The 22476-nt window shown below is 41.9% G+C and overlaps 1 protein-coding gene across 1 annotated transcript in view; it reads left to right on the forward strand.

Annotated features, from left to right (window-relative positions):
- Positions 1 to 976: 976 nt before the first annotated feature.
- PCSK2 (proprotein convertase subtilisin/kexin type 2) overlaps positions 977 to 22476 on the forward strand; it is a 243014-nt gene continuing 221514 nt past the window's right edge. Inside the window, exon 1 of the mRNA XM_004433731.3 lies at positions 977 to 1385. Coding sequence (XP_004433788.1) covers positions 1209 to 1385 — 177 coding nt within the window. The 5' untranslated portion in view covers positions 977 to 1208. The remainder of the gene's footprint in view (positions 1386 to 22476) is intronic.

Consider the following 22476-nt stretch of genomic DNA (forward strand, 5'->3'; position numbering starts at 1 on the left):
TGGGCAGCTGAACCTCCCTAAGTCCGAGAATGCACCTCCAGCCATGTCGATTCCGGCCGCGGCTCTCTTGAAGGTAGTCTTCGCGGAGCAGTCCAGGCTCCTGGAGGAGCCTCATCTGATCACATTGCTGGTGGGGGCGAGCCTGATCTGCGAGGCTTCCAGCCGCTTAGTTCCAGACCTGCCCGGAGCTTACCAAAACAAACAAACAAAAACAGCTCGTTCATGCACTCTCGCCCCCAAGAGTCACCCCAAGAGGGCTGCCTTCCCCAAGCCCCTGCGTGCAAGGAAGGGGAGCAACCTCCGCCTGGGATTTGCCCAAAGTGACAGGAGGGGGTTAATACTTGCTTTGTTATTGAGAGCAAGGGAGGTAAGTGTGTCTTGAGTGTGTGTGTGTGTGTGTGCGCGCGCGCGCGCGCCTGTGTGTGTGTGAGAGAGAGAGAGAGAAAGAGAGGGAGAGTTGTTTTGCAGCGGAAAATAAGCAGGGAAGAGGAATAGGGAGAGGCCCGTGCCCTAGCTCCCCTCGGGGCCTCAGAGAGTGGCACACATCGTAATTCCCTTTCCAGAGCCTTACAGATTTCCACAAACAATGACATCACTCCGGCGGCGCCAGCCAGATTACAGCTGGGGGGATTTTCCTGGGAGCACGGCGGGCCCGGGTGGAGAGATGCAGGAGCTCTCCAGGGTGCTGAAAGGGGCGGGGGCGCGGGCTGGCCGCGCGGCGCCCCCAGCCGGCAGAGGCGGACCGACCCGGCCGGGGGTGGGTCGGGGCGGGTCTGGGACGGCCCAGGGAGGGGCCCGCCGCTTCTCTCTCCCTCATTGGTTGATGGCGGGCGCACGTCACCCAGGCTGGCGCTCTCCTCCGGCCCCCGTGGAATTGGAGCTGAGGAGGAGCTGAAAATGCAGATTTAGCATCAAGCACCGACATACACTCGCTCTTTCTCTCAGATACACACAGCTCCCCATATTCGCACTTCTCTCAGCGAGCCGGGCTGCCTGACTGCACGGCTTCCCCGACAGCCAGATGCTGGAGGAGAACACACATTGATTTGCTGCTTTCCAAGCCCCTAATCAGTCTCTTTCTCTACACAAATATTTTTTTTAAAACAAACAAACAAAAACTATATATTTTTTATTTGCACCTTCCCTCCGAGTCTCCTGCTCCGCCAGCCTGCGCGCCTCCTAGCACCACTTTTCACTTCCAAAGAAAGATGAAAGGTGGCTGTGTCTCCCAGTGGAAGGCGGCCTCCGGGCTCCTCTTCTGTGTCATGGTTTTTGCATCTGCCGAGAGACCGGTCTTCACGAATCATTTTCTTGTGGAGTTGCATAAAGGGGGAGAGGAAGAAGCTCGCCAAGTTGCAGCAGCACACGGCTTTGGAGTCCGAAAGGTAAGATCTTGCATTTCGCATGTTGTTTCAAAACGGGGACAGCCCTGCGCAATCTCATTGCAGACTTGCAAGTTTTCTCTCTTTCTCATGCGATGCAGATATTCTGCCATCGGCTCTTTAACACGACATTGCCTCCGGTGATCTTTCACGGGTTATGTAATTAAAATGTCCTTCAAATTGTACTAGTAAGGTCATAAAAATAATTTATTGCTCTTTGACTTGGTGGCGAAAACAGGGTAACATCTTTCAAACAATGTCGTGCGCCCGGGATGCTGTCCGAGGTACCAAGTTCTCAAGGCTGCCGGGGAATGGAGGGAAGAAGTGATGAACAGCTGGGCTTGGCGTTGACTCTCTTGCCAAGGATGTATCCCCCGCCCCCATCTCCCGGAGAAAGTGTAGTTTTCGAGGGACACGGCTATAAGCTTGGACATTGCAATTCACCTCTGTGCTTTTCAGACCCGCGCCAGAAGGACTTCCCCTCCCAGTGACTCCGGTCTCTGCTCTTTTCCAGGGACAACAGCTCCCTAGCTCAGGGAGACTTGGAGACATGAACTGGTTTTTCTTTCCAAAATCAGGAAGAACTTCTCGCCCTCGCCCCCGCCCACAACCGCCCATCCCCGAAGCGAACTCCTAGTTAGCTCCCTAGTTCTCAACTCACAGCTGTAGCAGCTGGAGAGGTAGATTTCGAGGAGAGTTCCCTATGGAAAAGTCGGGGTGTCTCTCCTGGTACGTGGGCGGCCAGCGTGGCTTTCCTACGAGGACGCGGGGATCCCCATTCCAATAAGCTGTCAGAGTTCAACCGTTTGGGCAGCTGGATGAGGTTCCCAGCCTAGGACGCCTCGGGACTTCTTTGGAGACTCCAGGGCACCCAATCTGGGAGGGCAAGGGAGAAGAGAGCACTGGGTGGGGGCCACAGCTGACCTACTTGCTTTTCCTGCAAAATATCCTGTCAGGGATCTCAAGTGTCCTGAGGGGACCCGGCGAGGGGTGGAGCGAAGGTACAAGGAGAAACGCGGGCGAGGGGAACCTGGGGTACGTAGAGACGCAATTTGGCAATCAGAGGGCCGAGTGGAGGTCTGTGGGATTCCGGGCCCCACCTCTTCCCTCCTGATCCCAGGAGAGAGGCTTCAGATGAGCGGTGGGTGTTTTCGGTGGTTGCTTTTGCCTCTCAAGGGCAGCGCGAACTGGGAGTCCTGTGAATCCCCTCTGTCCCGACTTCCCACGCCTCCCGCCACCCTCCCAGCCGCCGAGAGGGCTCCTTCACATGCTGCGGGCTCTCCCGCCTGGGTAGGGCGTTGGCAGCCTAGATTTCTGCCCCAGGTGCGTTTGACAGCGAGTTTGATCTGGGTCTGGGAGGAGGCGCCAGGTCTGACAGTGGCGCGCGGGCGGGTCCTGCAGAAGGGAACTTGTTGCTCCCGGGAAGCGTGGGTGGAGCAGGGGAGAGAAGACGTCAGCTGAGGGAGCAGCCCGCTGTCCTCTAGCGCGGGACCTGGGGGCTGTTTCAAGAGTGCTGCCAACACAATAAACAAGCAGACGCTCCTTCCTTCCCGCCCAACTTGGCAAGATCTAGGACCCAGGCGCCATAAATATAACAGTGATTATTATTAACTGACAGCTGTAGGTCACCTTTATGTGCTGGAGTCCTTACATACATTCTTATTTAATACTCTCAACAACTCTGAGAAAGCTACTATTATTATTAAGCCTATGGTACTGATAGGGAAATTGGCTTAGGTAAGGGTCCAAAACAAAAACAGCCAAGGATTTAAATCCAGATCTTGCAGAGGTGAAATCAAGCTCTTTACCCCTTAGTATGCACCAAACCAAGCTAAGTGCTCTGCAGGGTATGTTGGGCTTTGGGGTCTGCTGAAAAGGGAGGTGGTAGGCTTTTTAGTTCTCGAGTGTAAAAGGGCTGCAGCTGATGCAGAAATACCTGTTACTCTCCCCTTGCCGTGCACCTTTTCATCATGTAGGCAGACACCGCTATCATGTGTAGGCAGACATTGCTATCTCCTCTTTACTTCGTTTTTTGAAAATATGCCCTTAGGATCTGATCTTGGAAACTTAATCAAATCGAGGTGTAGCTGAGACTGATAATGGCTTAACTTATTAATTCTCCAACAGGGTTACTTTTTTTGTGTAAACAGCTTAACGCAAGATTTACAGTTTTGATGATGGAATTCGAGCAGGGAGGTGTAGAGACAATCTCATCATAAATGAAACTGAATCATCTCGATACACTCACCTTAAAATCTCAGGGAACTCATACTTTGGGGTGAACTCAGATACTTAAGCATCTTTCTCCTCCATTCTTTCTTGAAGAAGAGCCCACCGGTTTTGCATCACAGCCTCAAACCTGCAATTCCCGTCTAGGAGAAATGGGCTCTGACCTTGTCTGCTGTCTCCTTACCTCTCCAGAACCTCTCAGAAGTAATATCTCTTATCCAAATGAATTTTTCTCTAATACATATTTAGGTAAAAATCAGTTTATGGTAAGATGTTTCTGTCTGATGAATCTTTACATGGTGCTACACCTGTCTAGAATAAACCCTCTTTTCCTCCCTTGGATCCACGTTCCACCCATCCTTCAAGCCTGAGCTCCAAATCTTCCTTGATTCTATGGACCACAATGAGCTTTCCCTTCTCCAAATTCCTGTGGGAGGAAAAAGCAAAACCTACATGACGTAAGCTAGTACATTCCATCACTTGTCTCTAGTCGTTTCATATATGTAAGTAAATTTGGGTGTAAGTGTTGTCTTTCCGCTTAAAAAGTAAATATTCAGGGATGTTATCTTCTATATTTCTGGTTTCTTCACCATAGCCAACATATTACTGGGTTTGCCGGCCTGTAAGGCAATTTCCTTAGCTGTATAGCAAATTACTACAAACTTAGTGGTCTAAAGTCACACAAATTTGTTATTTCATAGTTTTCGTGGATAAAGAGTCTGGCACATTTTAGTTGGGTCTTCTGCTCAAGGCTGAAATCAAGATATTGACCAGCTGTAGTCTCATCTAGAGGCACAACTAAGGGAAAATCCACTTCCAATCCAGATGATTAGAATAACTGAGCTCCTCTACTTGTACACCTGGAGTCTTCATTTACTTACTGGCTGCTGGACCAGAACCACCCTCAGCTCCTGGAGGCTACCCCCATGTCCTTGCTGCATGGCCCCCTGCATAGGCCTTCTCAAATTCTCACCCTTCAAATCTGTTCCTTCAGGAAGGGCCTGCTTGGATTAACCTGACTAGGTCAGGCCCACCCAGGATGATTTCTCTTTTGATTCTTTTGATTAACTCAAGTAAACTGACTTGGGGCCTTAACCACATTTGATAAATCTCTTCACCTCTGTCATAAAATGTAATCTAATCGTGGAAGTGAAACCCATCATATTCACATTCCCACCTGCACTCAAGTGAGAGGAGGGATTCTACAGGGCACGTACACCAGGGAGTGGAAATCTTGGGAGCCATCTCAGAATTTTGCCTACCACAGACAAACTGACAGTTTTCCGAAGTAGTTATGCCAATTTACACTCCAGGGTTCTGATTACTCCACATTCTCACCAACATTTGATATTTTAAAACTTTTTCCTTTTAGCTCCTTTGGTGTGTGTGTGTAGTGGTGTCTCATTGTGATTTTAATTTGCATTTCCCTGATGATCAATTCAAGTTGAATGCCTCTTCATCTGCTTATTGGTACTTTGGATATCCTTCTTTATACAGTATTTATTCAGGTCTTTTGCCCCGGAAAGTTTTTCTTTTGGGTTGTCTATCTTAATTTTTGGTTTGTAGGAGTTCTTTACCTTTTATGGGTAAGAATCTTTTGTCAGATATATGTATTTTGAATATTTATTCTCGCTCTTTTAATGGTGTCTTAATGCCTCAACAATATTGAATCCAGATTATATAATTTTATTTTACTTTGTTGTGCAATCAACTGTCAGTCAAAAGAAGAGTTCTCTAGCTGTTTTCCCCCATTCTCTGCACCACCCTGCTCTAGATCAAGATTAACATGGTTTGGAGGGGGGAAAAAACAAAATAGGATATAGATTTGATCCTAAGTATTTCCCAAAGGATTCCTATCTAAGAAGCACCTCAGGGACAGTTTTTCTGGAGCTGTAAGATCTACTACCACAGAAGCCAAAGGAAAATAACCCAGAACCTTACTTCCCCAACATGGCTACCATGAATTTCTTTTGGACCCCAACTTAATACGTTATACCTTAGGTCAAGTTCAAGCTCATCCTTCAAGCCTTCTCTGGTTGACCTAGACCAGAATATTCTCTATCTCTTTGGAACTTCCATTACATATAATCTGTTCCTTTTCCTTGTCACCAGTCACATCTGTCACAGCGCTCACTATACCCAATGCTCCTCTTGTGGCTGAAGGAAACCAGGAACAGTAATGTTGAAAGATAAAGATGGTGGGATTTGGAGTTAGACAGCACTGGAAGCTTGGCTAGGTTATGAAATCCCTCAGAGGCTCATTTTTATTTGAAATGGTTAGTAAAATGTGGTGATTGTAAAAAATAAATAATATAGTGCATGTAAGGTTCTGAACACAGTGCTGAGTGCATAGAATAAAAAACCTATTATTGGTAGTAGTAATAATAATAAGGTGATGGCCTACCCACATTTTTTTAACTCAAGAAGGCAGTTGTGGGTTGTATTTTCTCAGAGTGGCAACTGATTGAGTGAGAAATAGACATTCAACCCAATGGCAACCCATCCATGAGTTAGCCATGGTCCTTGAGATGGCCTGGCCCAAATAATTCAGTGGATTTAATTCATTATAGACCATGGTAATTATTTCAACCAATCATACTGGCTTCCTTAGGACACTTGACTCACTAGTTGCTATATAGAGGAGAATGGAGTCTAGTTGCCATGAGAGACCCCATCCAGGCCATGGGAGATGCAGGTATTTCATCCGAGTTCCTAATAACTTTCCAGCTCCACTTCCCAGCAAAAGACTCTGTGACAGAGGCTGAAAGCCAGTCACCAAACTAATTTCCTCTTCTACATGGGCCACAGCAAGACCACATTTCCAAGCCTATCTTGCAGATAAGTGTGACCACATGACAACTCTAACCAACGTAATGTAAGCAGAAGTGATGTGTACTTCTTACATGCTTGATGCATAAAAACTCCCTGTAGGTTGATTCTCCACACTCTTTTCTCTTCTGAGGCTTGATGTGATTGAGAACAGCAAATTTGGAAGCCAAATGCCAAAGATGGCAGAGTCACAAGATGAAAGGAGCCCAAGTCCCTGATTCCTGACTTAGAAGAACTTACATGAATGAGTAATTAAACTGCTATTATATTAAGGCACTGAGATTTGGGAGTTTATCTTTAGAACAACCAGCCTTACCCAAACCAATATACTGTCAAAAAATATCCCTTTTCTTAAGTTGCTGGAGTGACTCTCCAAACCTTGCAACAAAACCAAGCCAAATCACAATAACAATAATCATTTAAAGACTTATGAGAGCTCTTATATTTTCATCTCATAATGTCAACCAACTTTTCAGGTCTTTGTGATCTGTCTTCTCCAGCAAAAATGTAAAATCCATTCAATACTTTATTTCCCCAACTGGCAATCAATATGCCTTACTCATGATAGGTACTCATTATGTGCTTCTTGACTGATAAACACACTTGGATCACAAGATGATGATTTGGCCATCAGCTCAGAGAGAATGCGCTTGAAGAACTAGTCTTCAAGAAACTACCACAGGAGCATCCATTTATTTATAGGCAGCAATTTAGCTAGGAAGTAGAAGTAAGTAGCAACCAGCATATCAATGACTGGAAAACTCTTGTTTTGCCCTAAAATTCTCAACTTAGAAATTATCAGTATTAGAACAGTTGAGCTCTTTGAGTAGAAAAAATAAAGCCTGCAGTTAAAACTTGATCAAAATCCAGAGGAAGGGGAAAAATTACTCCTCTTTTTCTCAAATGAATGAATATCTAGAAATCAATTTCTATTTCAAAAGGTCTTATTAGCTGTAGATCATAATGTTATAGCACAACAGGGAGTGATGCTATAGTTAAGTTTGCAATAGTTACATATTTGGCTGTAACTGCTCAAAGAAGTCAGGCTTTAAAAATAAAATATGAAACCTGAAGTTCAAACTTTTTCCCTGCACTAAAGCAGTGGTTTCTTTTTACATTTGAGCTCAGATTCATCACTTCAAAAAGAAACTTTGTATTGATTTGTGGATTATTGTATGAGATTCAGTTAATCACAGAACAGTTCAAAAACAGGAGTTACAAGTTAACTTTCTCTGCTAAAATGTATTTGCTAAAGTCCATTAACTGGCTAAAATCCACTAACGGTTAGGGAATCAAGAAATTACATCTGAGAGTTAACACTTCTATCCTAAACGTGATTTCTTGATTCCCGAACCATTCCCTAACCAACATAAGCTGAGGGTAATGACATTGTTGTCTCGCTTTCTATGTAAACACAATGCCTAACAAAACTAAATGTAATAGTTGCATAATAATGGATGGCTTCTATGTGAGGTATATATAAAAAGCAAACAACTCTGTTGACAAATTGTTTTTGTCCCTAAAGCTAACTTGACTATGACTTTTTTGGGTAATGTTGTGATATGCTGAGATCCTCTGATGAGAATAATTGAATATAACAAACTCTTAGGTTGAAAGTGAAACATTGACACAAACCCTTCATTTTCTGACATAGAATGAAATAGACTTAAGAATGTAACAGGATGTTGATAGTTTCTCCATTAGAAAGTTGACAAAAACATGCAGAAAACTGCAGGATCCTAGGATTGCTCTTTATTTAAAACTTTAAATCTAGCACTGACTCCCATAAACATCCAATTCTCCAGGTTTGTCTAGATAGATTCATTTAATGCTCACTTTGTATCAAGGTAGAAAGAGTTGAAAGAAAGGTGAGAGACATATAGAACCATTTATTTGGGGACATCAAGAACATGAAGACAATAACTTAGGTTTAAAACATTTGCAAAGTGCTGTAATGGCATTAGGGAAAATAGTTTTGACCTGGGATACTTGGGTTTCGTTGTTCCAAGGTCTTAACATAAGCTGAGGGTAATGACGTTGTCTTGCTTTCTATGTAAACACAATGCCTGGCAAAACTAAGCCTACAATGAATACTTGTTGAATGAATAATCTAACTTATGTTCGTATCAGATTTCTTAGACAACTGAGCATCTTTCCTCTTGAGATTTAAACAAATAAACAAGCAAACAAAATATGGGAATTCTTCAATTTGGGGAATAGCAAACTTCTCAATGTAAGAACAATATTCTTACACATTGCAGTGCTCATGAATGCTGTGAGTGGGAATAATCAAGTTAAATAACTTGAGATAAGTTAAGAATCCCTAACCACATGAAAAACTATAATATTTGTGAAAAACTTTGTCATTTGTGTCAAAATTACACATTCTCATTATTTTTTAAAAATATCAAGTAGTACAAAAGAGCACTGGAAGAAAGTTTTCTTGTATTATTCCAAATCTCATTACTCAGAAATAACCATTACCAGCCTTAGATAAACTTTATGGCAGACATTTCTGTAAGAATATATAGAGAGAGAAAAGAGATGGTTAGATAAATTGTTTTACAGAACTGGGATCATATTATACACAATTTTAAATTTAAATTATTTGATTTAATTATCATAGAATTTAACAGAAGGAAAGGAATTTGAAAGAAAACTGAGAAAATTGTTAAAGTTCAGATAAATTGGTCACATAAGAGATACTATTTCCTAATAGATCTCCTTAAAATTAAGAAAAACATTATTGTGCACAATATTTAGGAATTTGTGATTAGTTTATATATAAATGATAGATAGACAGGTAATATATATTTAATTACATGTTTAATTAATTATATATTTCAACTTTATTGAATTATAGACTTCGTGCTTTGCAAAATGGGGAAATTAGCATTCTAACACTTCCTCTCAGCTCTCCTATTTCCACTTTCGAATGTTTAAGTATATCATTATTTTTGCATCATGTTACATATAAATATTAACCTTCTGCTTATAACCATAATTCATCGTATTGCTTATATTAGTTCTATATTAAAAGTGCTTCTAATTTCATCACAAGTCCTTTACCCAGAATTTCTTCAATCCCAAATTCTTCTTTTTCATTATCTCTTGTTTAGCTGGGTTTTATTGAAGAGTGAAGGGATTAGCCTATGCATGAAAAGAGAACTCTCCTTTCTCTGGGATAAAAGAGAGAGGAATGGGTAAATGCAGTTCAGTTTGTAGGTCACAGAGGAGGATATGGGGAGAATATCCACGACGGAGTTACGATTATTCCAAAGGTGTAGGAGGTAAGGTCAATTCTTAGAGTGAGGGAAGCGGTGATGGAATAGAGGATTCAAGGGAGATAAAATTTTGTACACTGCTAGCAGGAATGGGAAAGGACGCTGACCAAGGACAAACAATGACTTCTGGGCAGCACTGAGGGACCAAGTGGGAGAGAATGGATTTATAGTAGCATCAACTGAATCATTTTCTTAAACAGCACTCAAATGGGGGGTGTGGAGGTCGGGAGAGAGAAATGGAGTTTTCAAAAAATGCAATGTCAATAAAATAGAAGAGAAGGTAAACTGGGATTAATAGTGAGAGAGCTGAAAGGAAGAAAGCTATGGTTAGTGAGTAGGGTGTTGAAGCTCAAGACTCTGAAAACTGAGCACTTCCAGATAATGATAAAATCCATGGAGGTGAGTTACCAAAGTCAAAAAGAAGTGATGGTGGTCAAGGAACTGAAAATGAAATGCACAAGCATCCATGCACATCCAGCTCAGTCACACCACGCAGTCGACAGCATCGCCAACAAGAGCGTTGAGAAAAAAAGGACAAGAGGTCTTAGGACAAAACCTTGGAGAACTTTGGATGTCGAGGGAGAAAGGGAGCCAGGAAAGGAGACAGAACTTGGGCTATTAGAGACACGGAAGGAGACTCAAGAGAATGCAGGGCTATGAAAGGAAGGGAGATGAGGGTTAATAAGAAGGATTGGGGCCACCCTGGCTGCTGATTTTGGGGATGAAGTAATTGTTCAAATCGGAGGAGCTGCCTTAGCACATTGGAAGAGGAGAAGTATGGTAGTTTGTGTTCCCTGGTGTAGTCCTGGGACAAGGATTTAAATGCATGTTGTTTATTTAAGAATGAATCTAGAAAACACTGGTAAGGCAGTGGGAAATTGAGACAGGAAGGGAAGGCAGGAATTAAGGGTGCATTATAGAGCAAGTTATCACTGCGGATAACTGGGGCTCAATCCCACTAGGAAACTCTGAGAGCTGGCATAGACACGTGCCCCAGAGTTATCCTACCTGAAGGGTGAGGGAGCTGGGGTATTTACATGCCAATTGCAATCAGACATTGATTCATGATTGATAGTTACTCCTGGGTGGCATTGACTCTCCAGCATTTTGACCTGGCACATGCTCAAACAGAGTAGCATTTGGCCAACCAGAGAAAACTCGCAGACAAAGAGATGTAGAGGCTGCCATTCACTAAACGGCAAGGCCCAAAGGGATCTGAGCAGGAAAGTGATAGTGTCTGCTACAGGAAGGAAGCCAAATTGTGAAGAGTAGCAGTAAGTGTGACGAAATGGATATATCAAGTGTAGACAATTCCTTCAAGAATTGTAATGGTTAAAGGAGGGCAAGACGAAAAGTTTAACATGGTGACTTGAATTTATGTGGCTTTAATGATTTATATGAATTATGGTTTCTAAACACTTGTCAGTCTACTTGGAGATTGCTAACCCACCAAAATATTGCGACACAGCCAGCTAATTATTCTAATTGGTTCATCCAGAGTCATTTAAATTTTTACCAAATAATATCTGCAATTATGGAATTACAGCCTGTCAGAGCAGGAAGGGATTTTAGAAAGACATGAGTTTAACCCTTCATTTTACACACGAGGAAAAGGAGATCAAACATAATGTTTATGTTCTGAATTATTTGCAATGAACATTTGAACCCTGTTGCTTATTGACTGTAGTTCAGACAATGCATCACCAGAACCATTGCCCCAGCCTTTCACACTGGATGAGACAGAGAACAGGCCTGAGTGAGATTTCCATGAGTGATTACCTACATAATCCAGCTTGGTCTGACCATACCAGTTCATTTCAGGTCCTCCTGCTCTGCTTTTCACCATCTTACCCCTACAATTTTTATGACCCAGTTTTCCAAAAAAAGCTGCTCATAGATTCAAGGATTCCACACCAACAACAACCTATTGGATTTATGGTGAAAGATAGAATACGAATTTATATATCTTTGACCACCCCCTTAGTGAATAACTAACGTACATTCAGTAAGCACTCAATAAATATCAAAATAAATGATTATTTAAAAATCTAAAGGCTTAGCATTATCATCAGATGCTCACTAAATGACAAACAGATGTGTTATGAGATGCTGCAATCAGGAAGACCAAGCATGTTAGGAAAGGTTATATGAATATCCTAATTTGTGCCTGTGTTAAATGGCTTTAATTAATTAATTACTATTAATAGCTTAAAATTTTGTGACTTAATAGGAAATTAAGAAGCCAGTGACAGAGAAAATTAGGTGATGCACAAATTCTATCTTTCCTTGCCTTTGGCTTGTTCTCCACTTCTGTGAAGGGGGAAAAAATAAATTTCATCAGGAGGCTATCAATTCTCTTCAAAGACAATGGAAGTTCAAACACAAGAAGGTAGTTGGCATCCAAGAGTCAATTCTAGTCAGTTCCTGCTGACTGTGTTTTTAGGGACTGTCAGCCAAGAATGGGAGACCAAGAGAGACCTTGCATAGCCTAAGATGTGGGGAGAAGGATGGGAAACAAGCCACTGTTGACCTCTTTAAGTCTGGGAGTAGCAGCATGTTGGAGGCAGGGAGCAGAATCAGGCCAAAGGGAACCTTGGAGAGTCGTGTCTTCAATAAGGCTTTGCATGAACCCAAATTTGGACCCAGCAGCTGAAGCCAGAAAAAAACTATCCTGGCCATTAACGAAAAAGGAGGAAAGGACCAAAGAAAAGTAATGGAAGTTTGAAACCAATGGACAAAAAAAGTAACAGGAACTACAATCATACTGGGGAAGGTATAGAAGCAGAAGAATATTCAGTTCATTCAACAAACATGTACTTAGTACATTCAATAAGCAAGTATGATGTCAGATACCGAGACATGGATTTGGGAACAAGTAGGCAACTAGGATTCTATCCCATTGGTCTAAGAAAGGTTTCAAGATATTGAAAAGAGATCAAGCCCCAGTATGCAAACACTTTTTAAGTCTGTGCTTGTATCACATTTACTAAGTCCCATTGGCCAAAACAAGCCACATGGCCAAGCTCAGAGTTAGTGTGGAGGGAAACTAACCAAGGGGATTGATATAGAGACATAAACAAAATGTGAACCGTTCCTGCAACATTCTACTACTAGACCCTCTATGAGTTACAACATCTCACAGTTGTTTCATCAAATGGTGAGGAAGCTGGGAAATTCAACCACCAGCTCCCATTCTTTCTTGGTTGACAGTTGAACCAGAGGGGCATCAAATCTCTGGCACTTTTGCCTGCTCCAAGTAGACCCAGCATGCTTCCACAGTCAGAGAGCACCCTCAGGCAGAGAGATGCATGAAGACTTTGGTATGTACGGGTACTGTCTACAGGTGAAGTCCAGGGTAGGCCAAGGGAATGCGGGCAGGGCATCAACATCGTCTGCTGTGTGTAAGTTAGATAAAATACAGGTCTTGACTTCAAGAAATCACAGAGGAGTGGGAGTGCTCTTTGCAAACAGCTAGAGTGCTGGCAATAAGTTTTGTGATAGGTCTATGATATAGCACACGTGAGGTAATGCCTGTCAGCAGGAGGGAAGTCTTCACAAGGCAGGCAATGTCAAGTTGACGTGAATTTGCGTTGGGGCTCATAATTTCAACAGGTTAAAAGGAAAGGGGGTTTATAGAGGATGGCACAGCACAGGCAACAAAGCACACCAGGATTTTAGAAGGATTGCAAGTAGTTTTATCTGACTAGATGCTGAGAGAGAGTGGGAGATGAAGCCAAAGAAGTGGACTGGGGTCAGTTCATGAGGGGTCACCCACACCATGTGGAGGATTGGGGATTTTGTGGGTAGGTAGAAGGAGGAAGTGAAGGATACTTGGAAAGTATAACAAAGAGGTCATATACAGGAAACCCTAGGATAACAACTTGCACTAATAGTGAGTTGGAGGGGCCTAGATCTTCCAGCCTGGTTCCTTTGTCCTGCAGAATCATTCCTGTCCTGGAAGTAAGTAGCACCAGCTCTTTTAACAGATGACGCTACTAGGGAGCCAGGTTACTTGTCTTTGATCCCATTGCCACTAGGAGATGACATCAGGGATACTAATGGCTTAATTATTGTCTTTGAAGCTACAATAAATGGCTGGTAGGTGCAGCCAGTTCTATCCATGAAATTTATTCCAGCTCAGAACAAAATGATTGAATGCATCCTACGTCCTCCCCCGACATACGCATACATGAATCTACACAGACCTCCTAACTTAGAAGCCAAATAGCAAAGCTAGGGCAGTAGTGTATTACTGTCAGCCCAGTGCACCTGACAGGTAGATTATTCTCTGATCTCCATAGGAGTAATGCGTGTTCTTAAATTTTCATTTCTGAGATAATATGTGGAAATTTTGCCTGAGGCTAGAAAGGAACTGTTTGTGAGTGAGGCTGAGAGTCAGGTACCCTCTACCTATCTCATTACCTGGCTGTCATTTTAGACTTGATATAAATCAGTTGTTTAGTTCTTGGGAGCAAATCAGTTTGAATCTCACTGTGGACTGTTAGCTCAGTCCTACAATAGCAAACAACCATGGACAACCCAAGCTGTTTCACGTTGTTGTGCTCCTAGTTGTAGGGAAGAGTGGCTCCTGGAATCACAGAAGAGAGTGAGTTTTGTCCATGGAGAACAAATGCTTAGGAGAAGCTGAGGACTGGGCAAAGTGGCCTAGAGCCAGGTGTCCTTAGTGCTAGGTCAATGAGTTTCCACTCTCCTCTCTAGCCTCCCTTCAAATAGCTAATTCCCCTCTTACAACTAGCTAATTCCAGAGGAACATCCATCCATGCATTTATATTTTATTAACAAGTTTTTATTGAGCCCCACAGAGATAAAGCACATTGAAAGGGATGGGTTCTACAGACAGGAAGATGACATGTTTAGATTTATGTGCAAAAGAAAACATGTTATAGTTCTCTAGGCCAGTTTATAAGACTTGAGCTGATATGATATCTCCATCCAGCTTTTACAAATACCTATTTTATGAGTTGGGGTGTGGAAAACTCTGTTTTGCAATTGGTCTCTGGTTCTACAGAGGACCTTCTCAGCCAGGCTAAGCTTATAACATGCCCTGATAAGTTGAGGCTGAATAATATCCTCTGTCACATCTGGTTACTCAAAGAAATGACATCCTCACTCCACAGGCCTCCTCCTGTTGACAGAGGAGCTGAAGGCACATATAAACAGTTAGGCTCCTCTGCTGCATGAGTGGCATCTGTTCAAAAGAGCTGTCACATCGTCCACTCCTATAGTGAAATCATATATACTTTATTCATCTAAATAATGTGGCTTGTTTGCCTTCTGTATGAAATTCTCTTGCATTGTTTCTTGTTGACTGATTTTTATGAGATACCATATCATTTTCTATGCATCCATAAGCCACTCTGCTAAGAATGGAATGGCTTATTATTGAGTAGTTTCAATTATTGTATCCTTTTATAGTTTTGGAATCATTGAGTTTATTCAAAATGTCCAGCTCTTCATCCCCATTTTTTTTCACTCCCCAACCATGCCCTCCCAAATTAAAAGGAAAAGAATGATGAAAATAAATAAAAGTCATCATTAAAAATAAAAACATAAAAGCCACATACTCTATATTCCATTCCCAACATGTTGCTCCATATTTGGGTAATTATAGCAATCAGAATCCGCTGAAATAGGCTACACATATTTTTTTAAAGACTATTTTTCGAAGCAGTTTTAAGTTTACACAAAATTGAGAGGAATGCACAGAGATTTCTCATATACCTCTGCCCCCACACATATGTAGCCTCCTCCATTATCAACATCACTCACCAGAATGGTACAGTTTTGATCAAGGATGAACCTATATTAACACATCATAATCACGCAAAATTCATGGTTTACTTTAGGATTCACTCTTTGTGTTCTAAATTCTACAGGTTTGAACAGAAGTATAATGACATATATCTGTCATTATAATATCATACAAAGTATTTTGACTGCCCCCAAAATCCTCTGTGCTCTGCCCATTCATCTCTCCTTCCCTCTACCCTTGGCAAGCACTGATTTTTTTATTGTCTGCATAGTTTTGCCTTTTCAAGAATGTCAGATAGTTGGATTCATATAGTATGTAGCCTTTTCAGATTGACTTCTTTCACTTAGTTATATGTATTTAGGGTTCCTCCATGTCTTTTCATGGTTTGATAGCTCATTTATTTTTAGTGCTGAATAATATTCCATTGTATGGATGTACTATAGTTTATTTATCCATTCACCTACTGAAGGACATCTTGGTTGCTTCCAAGTATTGGCAATTATGAATAAAGCTGCTATAAATATCCAGCTTTTTGTGTGGACGTGAGTTTTCAACTCCTTTGGGTAAATACCAAGGAGTGCAATTGCAGGATTGTATGGTAAGAGTATATTTAGTTTTATAAGAAACCACCAACTCAGATCCATTCTGAGTTAATTTTTGTGAAGGGTGTGAGATCTGTGTCTAGATTCATTTATCTGCAGGTGGATGTCCAGTTGTTTCAGCACTGTTTGTTGAAGAAACCATCTTTGGTCCATTGTATTACCTTTGCTCTTCTGTCAAATATCAGTTGACTGTGTTTTTAAGCAGGTCTATTTCTGGGCTCTTTATTGTGTTTTACTGATATATTAGTCTATTCTTTCACCAATACCACACTGCCTTGATTACTGTAGCTTTACAGTATGTCTAGAAGTTGGGTAGTGTCAGTCCTCCAACTTTGTTCTTTTCCTTCAATATCGTGTTGCCAATTCTGGGTCTTTTACCTCTACATATAAACTTTGGGATCAGTTTGTTAATATCCACAAAACAACTTACTGGGATTTTTATTGAGATTGCATTGAATCTATTAATCAAGTTGGGAAGAACTCACATCTTGACAATATGGAGTCTTCCTATTCATGAACATGGAATATCTCTCCATTTGTTTACGTCTTTGATCTCATTCATCAGAATTTGTACTTTTCCTTGTATAGAGCTTGTACATATTTTGTTAGATTTATACTTAAGTATTTCATTGTGGGAAGTGTTAATGTAAATGGTATTGTGTTTTTCATTTCAAAGTCTACTTGCTCATTGTTGGTATAAGCTATATTTTTAAGTTATTCAGTATCCTCACACTTGGATGACCAGAAACATGTGAGCAAGTAGCACTGAATGTGCCCACAACTGTGTCTTGCGCTCAGTTTGTAAGTTCACTATTAGGTGAGTGAGACCAGAATGGTTTATTTGGACTTAAACTGGTTGCATTTAAAAGACTGTGTACATTGCATCAAGAAGCATACACCATGATGTGTGTTATGTCCCTGCCAAAATGCATAACTTCAATCTAATGATGAGAAATCATCAGACAAGTCCCAACTGAAGGGCAGTCTAGAAAATAACTGGCCTGTACTCTTCAAAAGTATTAAGGTCATGAAAGACAAAGACAGACAAACTAAGAAACTCTTCCAGATTAAAAGAGAAATGGCGACTACATGCAACATGTGATCCTGGATTGAACTTTGGGTCAGAGTTTTTTTTTTTCTATAAAGGATATTATTAAGACAATTGATATGATGTCTATAAATTAGAAAATAATATTATACCAATGTTAGCTTTCTGATCATAATAGTTGTACTGCCTTGTTCTTAGAAAACACAAACACTGTCTACAACTTACACTCAAAAATTTCAGCAAAATTAACATATATACATATATATATATAGAAAAAATGATAAAGAAAATGCAGTAAAATGTTAATGATTGGAGACTCTGGGTGAAGGTTCTATGAGAGTTCTTTGCTCTATTCTTGAAACTTTTCGGTGAGTCTGAGATTATTTCAAAAATAAGAAATTACCACAAAAAAGGGTACATTGACTCAAAACTAACATTCAACTCTCTCTCTCTCACCGAAACTGAGAGAGGTTCAACTTCCTCAACAACCATGAGGTTTTGTCCCACCCCTGTCACTACAGAGCAGTGTGACCTTGACCAAATTATTCTGAACCTCACTTTTCTTATCTGTATAATCCAGGTGTCAACTAGAAATGCCTGGACCCTTGGGATCCGAATGAGATCCACTCAAATCCCCCATTATGTGCCCTGTAGAAGTCCCAAGCCCTTCCTAACATTCCTGTAAATTCTGAGGGTGGAAGCTGGATCCTCATTTCGCTTCTGGATCCAGTTTTCTGCTTCCAGTAAAACTTTCCAGGCAACAAATCATGTCTTCATCCTACAGATGCAATCTCTGTTCTTCACGATGGTAACTCAGGTGTGAAATTCAGCCACCACCTGGATTTCCTCACACCAACCAAACCCTAACAACCCTAACTTACCAAGGCATTTGTAACTGTAATGTATTTTACTGCAGATGTCAGGGGTGTAGAGATGTCAGGGATTACGTTGCAAAACACAAACAACTTCAAAGGAAGCACCAGACGTGCTTTGAGAAATCCTTTGGTCACCTCACCACGGGGGCATGAGCAGTGTCCCCTTTGCCCCATGTCATGCCAGGCCTCACACCTCTTACCGGCTCTTCTCTCCTTCCTTTTTTCTGTCCCTTGGTTTCTTTAGCAATCCCTCTTCTCATGGGGAAAGACAAATTCTTCCAGGCAGAGTAGATCTTTTTGCTCTCTGGGCAGTCATGGCCTTAGAGTCCTACCAACCATCACAGGATTCTCCCGGATAAAGACAGCTCCCTCCCTGAGAGGAACTCGGGTGCCAGCTAAGGTGTCACAACCTCTGTAATGTGAGACATAGTTCTAAATACTCTTTCAGGCCATTTCCAGTATGAAAATGCTGAGATGCTATGAACTCACTTTTATTTTACAAAATGAAATTACCTTTATTGTATACTTCAATTTTTGAGAGTCTTCAAAGCTCATTGTAGAAAATAATATAGAGAGGTGAACAGAAGAACATCAGATCATCCTAAATTTCACCACCTGTTATTAACATTTAGGTGAACCTTAGCCAAACATCCTTCCAAGTGAGAATCTTACTTGCACATGCCGTTTTGTTTTTTCAAAAACAATACATTGTGAAGATCTTTCTGTGGCAATGAAGAGAAATGCAGCATAATTTTTACAGCCATTCACTCTTTGAAAGTGTAATAAGCTTTCTTTCCTGTAAACCTTCTTTCTTACTTCACAATTTTTTCTTTGCTCTCTCTAACTTCATCCCAGTGAAACTGAGCCTAATATTTCAATACTTAACTCATCCTTGATATCACTGCTCTCAGATATGCAAAGTTGGAAAAATAAATAAATGTATGTCAAATATGAATTCCTTTCCTCCAACTTTGTTATCCCTGTGGAATTTAATATGCCATCAGTAAAGCCCAATTAACAAATCTTATTTGATATTGACTTGGCCAAGTGCAGCCTTCTTTTGGGTTATTCCAGGTTTGGAAGAAACAGCTTGCTTGTGAAGAAGCCAGCAAGTAATCTCACAGCTTAGGCATCCACTTTCCACCCCTTCTTCTCCTGTATCATTTAGAGATAACCTCAGCCCCAGAGCTGATGTTTGCTAGTAACTAATCTCTCTTGTCTTCCACAGCTGCTCCAGAGAGCTTGGGCCCAAACTATAGACAAAAATAGCAGATAGTCTCAGCCATGTCTGTAATCAACTGGACTTTTTTTTCCTGGAATTCCCGAGGCTATTTCTACTCCCAGTTCAATCTCATGAGTTTTTATGAGTTCAAACCCTCTTAAGATGTACCTTCTGCCAAGCACTTATTAGAGTTCTAGACTGTTCAGAGCTAGAAGGTACAATATGCATCGCTCTTTGGCTCACAAATTGAGTTTTGTGTGGCCAGCACAGTGCTTCAATCTTTTTGTCTTAAGGAGGGGCATGTACTCTCTAGTTTACCACAAGCCCCACCACTCCCTATTGTTCTATACCTGACTCACATACTTATATTTCCTGCTTGACCCCCAAAGCATTAAATGCTTTACTAATGCCCAAAGAATGCAACACCCAGAGAGATTTAGTCATCTACGTTGATGTGTGCTAAGTAGCTATGTGCTACTTAGCAACTCTTTCCAAAATCTAGAACCTCCTGATATTTTATTCATTCAACAAACATTTACAAAGCACATACTCTGTACCAAACACTTGTGAGCAAAACAGGCATTGTCTTCATGGAGCTCGTCCAGTTGTTCCCAAGTCCATCTCCAGAGAGAATTCTTTTCAGCATACCAGGATAATTTTGAAAGATGAAGATTTAAGCAACATGTCAGTAGCTCAATTTTTTTAAGCTTAAGATTCTTCTAATAACTAATATTACATACAAAACCAGCCTTGTGTATGACTCTTCCCATAAGGAAGAAGCATTTCCTTACTATAAAGTGTGCACGGTCTGCTTGGTTACATGTTGGAGTGGCTCTGCTGGGACTGACTGGGGATATTCAGTCGTCTGGCTGACAATGAGAACAAGACAAGGCAGATAATCAGAGCACTTAGAGTAATTACTCACTACAAGCCTTTGATAGTAAATCACAAGTGTAAAAAGGAAAATGTAAAGGACTAATCTGAAAAGTATGGACCAAGTGAGGTTCGGGGTTCCTGGTTTAAGAGCGGGCTAGTAAATGCAGGGTGTTCTCCAGAAAACGCCTGGATGAAAGGCACCTCCTCTTTGTACTATGGAAGCTTGTTGCTTCCTGCCCATCACATGGAGGGGGTGTGGCCCCAAGTGGACCTGAGGAGTGTCCCTCATCATCTTGAGCTGTCAGTCAGAGTATCCCCACCCTTGCCCTGGATGGCAGCTGTGGCTTCATAGCTGATATACAGGTCTGCTTGAAAAAAAAAGTTCTCCATTTCATGATGGAAATAGATATTTAATCTGTATTTTAGGCTAAACACATTCACTTTTTTGTTGCTGTTAATTAAGAAATAAAAATCCTGCTGGAAAATGTGCTTCTCTCTTCCTTTGCTCCAAAGTTGACATTAGACCTGTCTGTCTGTAAGCTTCAGAATTCTTGCTGACATCTGCTTGCCTTGCACACCATCCAGGGAAACCAGTAACGGCCTCTGGGCAGGTGTCAGTAACGTGCAGGGCCCATCCCCTGACTGATCCAGAGAAAGAAAAGTCCTGTGTAGCAGAGAGATTTTAGAGAGAGTGAAAAATAGGAGAAAGAGTCTGGCCTGCCAAGTCAGCCAGACCTGGCTTCAAATGAACTTCTCTGAACCTCTGTCTTCTCAAACTTAAAATGGAAGTGATAATACCCACCTTGCAGGACTGCTATAATCAGTAAATGGGATAAAGTTTTTGAAGATCCTGACGTATGATGGCAAGGTGAACTTACAAATGGATCTCTTCTTTGAGCTGTTTTCTGCTGGAAACCGCTAACACCCTGGTTTTTGGCCTCACACTGAGGATGGCTTCCTTCATGTATCAATTATCCCATCTAGCAGATCTGAAAATGTTGGCATTCATGTCCTGCCTTCTGGTGGGGAGACGGCAATCAGAATGTCCCAGAGCATCAGCCAGCTCCTTGTTTGGAGCTGGCCGTGAGGCATCTTCAGGGTGGGCCTCGTGGTACGCTCTGACTGAATGTGGTAGGTTGATTTTATTGATGGCGCAATAATTGGCCTTCCTGCAGCTGACTACAAATGCATGAGGTAACCCGGTCAAGACCTGAACAACCACTTAATGAGCCTAAATTGTTGACCCAGGCAATTGTGAGCTAGATAAATGGTTGCTGTTTGAAGCCACTAAGATTTTTGGTTGTTTGCAACACACGTTATCATGGTGATACATGACTGAAACCTGAGTGCCTGAGAGCTTGCTCCAATGCTAGAGAACCTTAACGAGGACCCCTGGGGCTCCTCGGCCATCAGAGCAGCAGCTTCCCTCCACGGGTTTGCCTACCTCTCCAATGTTCAGCCACTGATCACATTCTCTGAGCTTCTTTGTGAATCATCTGAAAGCCTGACAGCAGAGGCAGTTAATATTGGTCCTGGGGAGGCATAAGACGAATGAAGAGTTTTGTGCAGGAGAGGGGGTGGTGTTTACCTATTACTCTCCACACGCCTTTATCCATCTCTCTTTCTAAAGCAAGACAGAAAGAAGTGAGAGGATTCAAATAGCTGAGATGTGTGTCCCTAGGTCCAGACTTCAAAGACGTTGGTTGGGGGAAAGATGCAAGTCAGTACAGGTGAGCATTTAGAACCTGTAAATAAGAGATTGTCCAGACTGAGGCATGATTCAAAGGTCTATGCCTTTGGTACCCCCTTTTCTGCCTCTCAATTCTTTCTTCCTTTCTGGCCCCAGAAACCTCCATCCTGTCAGCAACTCTCAATCAAGGCATTTAGCTGACCATGGCTTAGGGAGTTACCTCTCCCAGAGATAATTGCACTTTCATGAGACTAAGCATTCAATACACAAAAAAATGAAGTTTAGGACAGGGGTGAGCAAGAAGCTTTTGAGGCGGGGAGAGGCCTTTTACTGCTATGTAAACCCCACCAGCTGACCCTGCCTCTTCCATAGTTCTCAGCCCACCCCTTCTTCTCTCCACTCTTTACCCCCCTTTCCCTGCCTAATTCACAGCCACAATCTCTGTTTCTTTCCATCTTTATTTCTGTAATGTCATATGTTTCTGTCAATTGCACAATATAATTATCCTGTTCGTGTGTTTCCACATTGGTCTGTAAGTTCCTGTAGGGCAGAACCTGGGACGTGCCCCCCCCAGTTCCCTTTCTCCCCGCTCCTTATTGCAGAGTGCAACCCCCACCCATAAGAGATTACATGCAATCCAGGGAAATCAAGAGTGGTCTCGGGAAA

Source organism: Ceratotherium simum, chromosome 21 (genome assembly GCF_057802395.1).
Source record: "Ceratotherium simum simum isolate JZ-2026a chromosome 21, ASM5780239v1, whole genome shotgun sequence".
Classification (NCBI taxonomy): domain Eukaryota; kingdom Metazoa; phylum Chordata; class Mammalia; order Perissodactyla; family Rhinocerotidae; genus Ceratotherium; species Ceratotherium simum.